This window comes from Peromyscus eremicus, chromosome 16_21 (assembly GCF_949786415.1).
Source record: "Peromyscus eremicus chromosome 16_21, PerEre_H2_v1, whole genome shotgun sequence".
In the NCBI taxonomy this organism is placed as follows: domain Eukaryota; kingdom Metazoa; phylum Chordata; class Mammalia; order Rodentia; family Cricetidae; genus Peromyscus; species Peromyscus eremicus.
This window is the reverse complement of record NC_081432.1, coordinates 1885643-1894589: the sequence shown is the minus strand read 5'-3', so window position 1 is coordinate 1894589 and position 8947 is coordinate 1885643. Positions and strand designations below refer to the sequence as shown.

The 8947-nt window shown below is 48.6% G+C and overlaps 1 protein-coding gene across 1 annotated transcript; it reads right to left on the bottom strand.

Moving 5' to 3' along the window:
* Positions 1 to 803: 803 nt before the first annotated feature.
* Positions 804 to 3090, bottom strand: Muc21 (mucin 21, cell surface associated). The gene is made up of 2 exons (XM_059243858.1): positions 1285 to 3090; positions 804 to 953 (listed from the first exon to the last, which is right to left on the bottom strand). The coding sequence occupies exons 1-2, from the start codon at positions 3088 to 3090 to the stop codon at positions 804 to 806; spliced, it is 1956 nt and encodes a 651-aa protein (XP_059099841.1).
* Positions 3091 to 8947: the final 5857 nt, after the last annotated feature.

Here is an 8947-nt window from a genome sequence, read left to right as displayed (position 1 = left end):
TGCACTCATGTGGAATACATTCATGCAGATACATTCAGGTGTTGTGGTTTGGATGAGAACGGCTCCCATAGGCTCATGTGTTGAATACTTGGTCCCCAGTTGGTGGAACTGTTGGGGAAGGATTAGGAGGTGTGGCCTTGTCAGAGATGTGTCACTGGGAATGAGCTTAGTGTTTCACAAGTCCAGGTCATTCCCAGTGTTTTTCTGTCTCTTCATTGTGTCTCATGATGTGGGATCTCAGCTACTGCTCCATCAACAAGCCTGCCTATCTGCCTGCTGTCATGCTCCTCACCATGCTGGTCATGGATGCTCTAACCTGAAACTGAAAGCCCCCAATAAACTCTTCTATAAATTGCCTGGGTCATGGTATCTCATCACAGCACTAGAAAAATAAGACACCAGGATAGTGGATCCTGCTTGGGGCAGGAAGACTAAGAAAATGAGAACACACGGATCTCGAGCGAGCCCTCTGGATTTTGCTGTGGAGATTGTGAAGGCTGCAGAGATTCCAGTATGAAAGCGCTCTCATATGACTGGACAGTTTCCTTCACAGCTCAAGATACCCACCCATACACATAGATTCTCTCTTCAGACATGTTGGATGTATTTATTTCTTTGTGAAGTGTCCAATGCATTATCCTCCTTCCTGTGTCTGGTAAAGACAGAAAAAGGGAAGAATGCATCTTTCTCAAGGATATCAGGGACCCAAACAAAGTTGGGAAGGGACTCCTGGGGGTACACACTACAAAGCAGCTCGGATCTCCTCTGAAGGATGCAGTCCTGGGCTCCATGGGCAGTACTTGTTATCTCTCATTCATTTCCATGACCCCAGAGGTTACTGGTCTCCTCCAGGACCAGGTAGGGCTCCACAGAGGTGTATAGGGTTCTCCAGGACCAGGGTGGGGGTTGTAGAGAGCTATGTCAGCAGCATTTCTCAGAGACAGGCATCTTTTCTAGAAAAAGAGCCCATAGTTTAAGAACCATGTTTCCATCCCCAGGCACTTACCATGGGTGACTCTGCAACCATTCCCCTCTCCCCACAACTCTTTCCGATGTTCCAACCATCCCCTCTCCCGAAACCCCTCCAGCTGGCCTCCAGTCCTCTTGGCACTCTTTGCTCAGACTCAGTGGTTTCCTTGGGGTGTGGATCCGCCCTTCTGATTATAACTAGGTGTTTCTACTTGTAACTCTCCTGATCTGTTTCCTCTCTACTTCTGACTTGGGGCTTCTGTGATCTACCACCCCTGCTTTCCCTAAGCACCTTGTTATATATCAGGCACTCACCACGAAAAAGAAGAGCCCGGCAAAGAGTCCTGCGGCCATGACAACAGAGGCCAGGGTGATGAGGAAGATTTCCCAAGGCTTCAGGGACCCACTGGGCTTCACCTCGTTCACCATGTCAGTGTGGTTGGAGGTGGTGTACGTTCCAGTTGAAACTGCCAGGCTAGAGTTGCTGCGGGTGGTTGTCCTGCCAGAGCTGGAGGCTGTGCTGCTGTTCCCAGCTGTGGTTGGAGTGGGTGTAAAGCTGGAGGCCATGCTGGTCCCAGCTGTGGTTGGAGTGGGTGTAGAGCTGGAGGCTGTGCTGATCCCAGCTGTGGTTGGAGTGGGTGTAGAGCTGGATGCCATGGTGGTCTCAGCTGTGGTTGAGGTGGGTGTAGAGCTGGAGGCTGTGCTGTTCTCAGCTGTGGTTAGGATGGATGTAGAGCTGGAGGCCATGCTGGTCTCAGCTGTGGTTGAGGAGGATGTAGAGCTGGAGACTGTGCTGGTCTCAGCTGTGGTTGAGGTGGATGTAGAGCTGGAGGCCGTGCTGGTTTTAGCTGTGATTGGGGTGGGTGTAGAGCTGGAGGCCGTGCTGATCCCAGCTGTGGTTGGGGAGGATGTAGAGCTGGAGACTGTGCTGGTCCCAGCTGTGGTTGGGATGGATATGGAGCTGGAGGCCATGGTGGTCTCAGCTGTGGTTGGGGAGGATGTAGAGCTGGAGGCCGTGCTGATCCCAGCTGTGGTTGGGGAGGATGTAGAGCTGGAGGCTGTGCTGTTCTCAGCTGTAGTTGGGGAGGATGTAGAGCTGGAGGCCATGTTGGTTCCAGCTGTGGTTGGGATGGCTGTAGAGCTGGAGGCTGTGCTGGTCTTAGCTGTGGTTGGGGAGGATGTAGAGCTGGAGGCCGTGCTGATCCCAGCTGTGGTTGGGATGGATGTGGAGCCAGAGGCCATGGTGGTCTCAGCTGTGGTTGGGGAGGATGTAGAGTTGGAGACTGTGCTGTTCTCAGCTGTGGTTGGGGAGGATGTAGAGCTGGAGACTGTGCTGGTCTCAGCTGTGGTTGAGGTGGATGTAGAGCTGGAGGCCGTGCTGGTTTTAGCTGTGGTTTGGATGGGTGTAGAGCTGGAGGTCGTGCTGGTCTCAGCTGTGGTTGGGGAGGATGTAGAGCTGGAGGCCATGTTGGTTCCAGCTGTGGTTGGGATGGCTGTAGAGCTGGAGGCTGTGCTGGTCCCAGCTGTGGTTGGGATGGATGTGGAGCCGGAGGCCATGGTGGTCTCAGCTGTGGTTGGGGAGGATGTAGAGCTGGAGGCCGTGCTGGTCTCAGCTGTGGTTGGGGAAGATGTAGAGCTGGAGGCCATGTTGGTTCCAGCTGTGGTTGGGATGGCTGTAGAGCTGGAGGCCGTGCTGATCCCAGCTGTGGTTGGGATGGGTGTAGAGCTGGAGGCTGTGTTGGTCTCAGCTGTGGTTGGGGAGGATGTAGAGCTGGAGGCCATGTTGGTTCCAGCTGTGGTTGGGATGGCTATAGAGCTGGAGGCCATGGTGGTCTCAGCTGTGGTTGGGGAGGATGTAGAGCTGGAGGCTGTGCTGGTCTCAGCTGTGGTTGGGGAGGATGTAGAGCTGGAGACTGTGCTGTTCTCAGCTGTAGTTGGGGAGGATGTAGAGCTGGAGGCCATGTTGGTTCCAGCTGTGGTTGGGATGGCTGTAGAGCTGGAGGCTGTGCTGGTCTTAGCTGTGGTTGGGGAGGATGTAGAGCTGGAGGCTGTGCTGGTCTCAGCTGTGGTTGGGGTGGGTGTAGAGCTGGAGGCCATGCTGGTTTCAGTGGTTTTCCACATTGATGTAGAGGGTAAGGGTGTGCTGGAGGTAATGCTGATATTTACTGTGGTATAACACAAGGTTTTTTTCTGAATATAACCACGAAAGATAACTGTATAGATTGAACATATTTGCCTTTTGCTTCCTTCTTTCTCAAAATCATTGCATGAGTGATTTTATTCAGTGCTCATGATTGCTTTATGGACACCATTATTATCAGTTATCTAATGAAGTACTACAAATATTGATGTTTTTCCTGGTGCCTATGAAGGGCAGAAGAGTGTGTTGGATCCCCTAGAACTGGAATTGCAGATGGTTGTTGGTCACCATTTGGATTCTGGGAATTGAACCTGGGTCCTGTGAAAGAGTAGCCTGTGCTGCAAACTACTGAGTCATTTCTCCAGCCACATAAAAAAATCCAAGTTTTATAAAAATATCATAAAGGAATTACAGGGGCTGCATCTTAATGGTAAGTGTTTGCCAAGTATAGGCAAAACCCTGCATTTGAGCCTCAATATGGATGTGTACACACACACACACACACACACACACACACACACACACACAGACACACACACACACACACACACACAAATAGACAGAGACAGAGATAGTTTTATCAAGTAACTGGATAAAAGTTATATTATGTAAATATATAATGTACTCTGTTGATGTCATAAAATATCCCAACAAAAGCAACTTCAAGGGAGGAAGGATTTATTTACAATTCCAGGTTATGGTACCTCCTTGCAGGGAAGCCAAGGATGACCCAAGCAGAAATGGCATGGGAAAGGGGTGAATTTGATTGGGAATGTTTTGAAGGATAAAAATAAAATAAATAAATAAAAATTAAAGTTTGGACATGGGGTTGGAGAGATGGCTCAGTGGTTAAGAGCATTTGCTGCTTCAGGGGACCTAAGTTTGGTTCCCAGCATGTACATAGGCAGGTCACAGCTTCTTCTAACTCCAGTTCCGGGGAGTCCAATGCCCATTCTGCTTTCCACAGCACTGTACACACATGGCACATGGATACGTGTGCAGGCAAAATGCCCCTCCACACAAAGTAAATTGTAGCTGGCTTGCTTTGGGTTCAAAATGATAAGTTCCCCCAGGCATCCCACTCCCCTCTTCTGTGGAGGCAGACCATGGAGTGTTAATTGATGTCAGAACTTTGGCATATAAGTCCAGAGTCTCACTCTGTACCAGATTGTCTTTGAACTCCTCCTGATCCTCCTGCCTCAGCCTCCTGTGTGCTGGGACAACAGGCCTAAAAGCACTGTCGTGAGGGATTTCTCACACACTATAGTAGTCCAGCCTTCAGCATAACATATCTTAAGCTTTGTGAAAGAAGTCCAGTGAGGACCAAAGACCCACTGGGGTCTCTCACTCTCTGCTCTTTTGCCGAATCCAGAATCTAGAAGGTTCTTTCCATCTACTTGAGACAGTGCTTTCTTCACCACCTTCTCACAGAGAGAGCCTTCCTTTAATTTTATGATCATTTTTATTGTTGTCTTTATAATAAATTTGCCAATAATTCAGTTCTTATTTTCTGACCATTTCTTATTTTCAGACAGAGTCTTGCTATATAGCTCTGGCTGATGGCTGAGACCTCAGGCATGAAGGAGCACACCCAGCCCTACTTTTTTTTATTTGTGTGTGTGTGTGTGTGTGTGTGTGTGTGTGTGTGTGTGTGTGTGAATGTATTGCAGAGTTTCAAACCCAGGGCCTCCCATATGCCACATAAGCACTCTAGCCATGAGCTACACTCTAGCTTCTTACTTTTTTTTTTATTCTGTGCTATATTATTTATTTATTTATTTATTTATTTTGTGGTTTTTCGAGACAGGGTTTCTCTGTGTAGCTTTGCGCCTTTCCTGGAACTCGCTTTGGAGACCAGGCTGGCCTTGAACTCACAGAGATCCGCCTGGCTCTGCCTCCCGAGTGCTGGGATTAAAGGCGTGCGCCACCACCGCCCGGCGATTCTATGCTATATTATTTTAAGATAGGGTTTCACCACACTGACCAGGCTCAGATAAGCCTTGCCAACTTCCCACCTCAGCCCCACCAGTAGATGGAATTACAGGCCTGGACACCAGACCCAGCTTGGTGTTTGGACCCTCTTCTTGCTCTGAGGATGACTTACACTGATGTGGGATCAGGGTTACAGACAGGAGAGAATTTCAATGTCTAGAATATGAAAAACCGACATTAAAAACAGTCAACCCGGGGCTGGAGAGCACTGACTGCTCTTCCAGAGGGCCCAGGTTCAGTTCCCAGCACCCACATGGCAGCTCATGGCTGGCTGTACCTCCAGTTCCAGGAATCCGACACCCTCATACAGAATATATACAGGCAAAACACCAGTGTACATTAAATAAATAAACCTTAAAAACAGTGAACTTTTCTTACTATTTAAACGACTGACCCACACCACACAGGTTATTACTCTCTCACAGATGTGTTAACTGAGGCATAGGGAAGCCAGTCCTCCACAGTGTAGTTAGTGGAGCCATAACTCAGATTATAGGCAATGTGAGACCAGAGCCCACATTTGTCAGTCACTGGCTCCTGGATGATGATACCCCATTCCCCTGAAGAGTTGAAATGATGGGTCTCTTCTCTGGGAAGAACTGGAGCTTGTTACCAACTCTCCCACCTCCTCAGAGGTTCCCAGACCATCTATGTTTAGATAAAATCACTCACCATTTCCTAAAAGCAGGAGCTGCAAAAGCAACCAGCACCCGGAGTTACTTCCCCTCTGCATCTTCATCTGTCCCTGTGGCTGACAGGCAAAGGTACCTGGATCCCAAATGTGGCCAAGCTCTAGAGAGTTCTTGAGAAAGAAGAGATGAAGAAGCTCGCAGGAGTTCTTCTAAGGGCTTGGCTCCTGGGGAGGGGGTGGATGCCTAGCTGTGAAGCTTCCTCAGCACTAGCCTGTCACCTCTCTCTCATCATTGAAGCGCTGCTGTGACCTTTATAGATTCCTGTGGGCCAGGGAGAGGTTGGGCACTTGTTGTGACAGACTGCCAACTGTGAGCATGTAAGGAAACAGTACTGAGCCTGGTGAGGCAGCGGCCAAGGGGTCAAGGGGATGGTACAAAAAAATAAATAAATAAATAAGAGGAGTGACATGATCACACAGGGCTGGGTTGAAACAGGAAGGGAAAAAGGAAAGATTGTCAGAGAGAAGGGACCCACCCTGAGGCAGGGATGGGGTCAGAAACCTGTTCTAGCTCAAGGTTTTGTTTCCTGGTCAAAATGTTCTGTGGTTTGACTTGAGCAGAGAAGAAGTCCAGAGGATCTCAGCTGAAGGGCAGGACCCTGCGTCACCACAGCAAATGAAAACATGAGACTCCAAAGGGAGCAGTCGGTAGGGACCTGGGCTCCTGGGTGTGCGGTAGACACTCATCGACTTGCGTTGAATCGATGGAGGAAGAGAGATCCAGGGTTGGTGAAGCCTTCTTTGGGATCTGTCTTTGTCCATTTTCTGTTGTTAGAACAAAGTGCCTGTCTTGTTTGATTTCTGTTGCTGTGACAAAACCCTCTGGCCAAAAGCAACGTGGGGAGGAAAAGATTTATTTATCTGGCTTACACTTCCAGGTCATAGTCAATCCTTGAAGAAAGTCGGAGTAGGGCCTCACTCTCTGGCTCCCTTGCCAGCTCATGCTCAGCTAGCTTTCTTATGTGGTGAAAGATCACCTGCCTAGGGATGGTGCTGCCCACAGTGGGATGGACCCTCCTGTATCGATGAATAAATCAAGATGATTTCCTACAGACATGCCTACAGGTCAGTGTATTCTAGCAATGTCTCCATCCAGACATCTCCTTTCAGAGGATGCTAGGTTGTGTCAGGTTGACAATTACAGTTCATCAGAACAATGCCTAAAAAAAAAAAGGGGGGGGGGTTGATTTAGCTCATAGTTTAAAAGGCTCAAAGTCCAAGATTGGGCAGTCCCATCTGCTTGCCTGTGGTGAAGGCTCTTAATTACAACATGGTGGTTGATGTCATGGCAGAAACACGTGTGAGCAGAACCAGATCACATGGTGAGATATGAAGAGGGATTTTAGGAATAGAATAGATTCTCTGATAATACCCTGCTCTCTCCAGAGTGAGAAAGCACCCCCCTCCCGCATCATAAGACAAACATTGACCCCTTTCAAAATGCCAATCACCTCCCCCTGGGTCTCACCTCTTGACTCTCAACCGTGGGTGTGCCCTTCCCCCCAGTGGAGCTTTCCCACCTAGGGTCCTTCCAACATGCTGGTTCATCTTTCCAAACAAGACATCTCTCAGAAGCACATACCAGGGTGAGGCGCAGGCCCTGCCTTGGAAGACTGAGTCTACTGGAAGGGGGCTCAGTCTGAGTCCTCTAGGAGCATTGAGTTTGGTCTGGACACTTGGATGTGGTGTGCCGGGAAAGGCTCAGAAGCAGGTCTCCACTGTGGCCATGACGGGCTGCTCCTGAGACTAAGGCAAGAGCCTACAGTGGCAGGTGAGGTTCTAGGCTTCCAGCAACTCTACAGCTAACGCAGATGGCTCTCCAGGAAAGGGACCTTGCCAGCCCAACCCAGACTTAGCCAGAGGGAAGGATCGTGGATGTAAATTCAGAGTCTATGATTTAGCAGCTTTCCAAAAGTTGTGCCGTGTGTACTGATCAGAATCTAAAAGTAACTAATCTCTTTACTCAAACAGGGAACTTGGAACACCCCAATAATTCTCATGACTCATCTCCCAGTCACCCCCGAAGGCCGTAAGCACTTTCGTTCTGTCTTTTGAGATCTGTGAGTGTGTTTCCTGAGACAGGGGCTTGCTACGTAGCCCAGGCTGGCCTAAACTACAGACCCACCCCTGCCTTATCTCCCCTGCATTAGGTGTGCTCCATTACACCCAGCAGTTTCTTTGCCTTGTTGTGACTGTGTCTGGGGTAGAACTGTGGGCCTTCTGCATGTCACTCAGAGCTCTACACCACAGATCTCCAGCCTCAGGCTTTAATTCTATTTTATTCTTTCTCCTTCACAAGAGACTAACAATACCGGTTTATGCGCCACCAGCCAAACATCGTCTCACAGTTACATGAAGATGCAGAGAAACTGAGGAGTACAACTTGAGCGACCTTACTGGGTGTGATAGCACATGCCTGAAATGCCAGGATTTGGGAGGCAAAGGCAGAAGAATACAGGGTTCAAAACCAGCCTCGACTACATAGAAAGTTCAGAGCCAACCTACGCTATATGAAACCCTGTCTCAATACAAATCTAACCCACCCCTCAAAAAACAAACAAACACCAAAACTAAAGATGACCATGGATGTTTGTGGGTAGCTCTGAAGCCACAACACACATTTAAACCCGTTTATAGTCTACATTTAATGTTTCTAACACTGAAAGCCTTTATAGACTTGAACCTCTTTATTTCATGTTTGTTTACATTTAAGATTACTGACACCTCATAGATTTCTCTTAGAGTACCACTGCAGATGTTATCCAAAGGCCAAGCTGAAGGGATGATCTTCCTCAGAGAATGTGCATATTTTTTCTAAGCTCACACAGGCATAACCGTTTGAGGATTCTTTAAATTGGCTTGTAAGAGTAAGGTTTTTTCAGTTTTTGTTTTTTTGACAGTACCTCACTAAGTATGTAGCCCTGGCTGTCCTGAAACTCACCATGTAGCCCAGGCTGGCCTCAAACTCACAGAGATCCCCCTGCCTCTGCCTCCTGAGTGCTGGGGTTTTAAATGCATGTGCCACTCGGCTTTTAAAAAACTTTTGTAGAGACTGAAGAGATGACTGAGCACACAAGAGCATTGTCTGTTCTTCCAAAGGACCCAGGTTAGGTTCCTAACACCCACCTGATGGCTCAGAGACAATTAAAACTCCA

Coding starts and splice junctions, on each gene's coding strand:
- Muc21 (XM_059243858.1), bottom strand. CDS start 3,090: ATGTGGAAAACCACTGAAACCAGCATGGCCTCCAGCTCTACACCCACC. Junction 954..1,284: donor CCGGGCTCTTCTTTTTCGTG/GTGAGTGCCTGA, acceptor CTCTTTTTCTAG/AAAAGATGCCTGTCTCTGAG.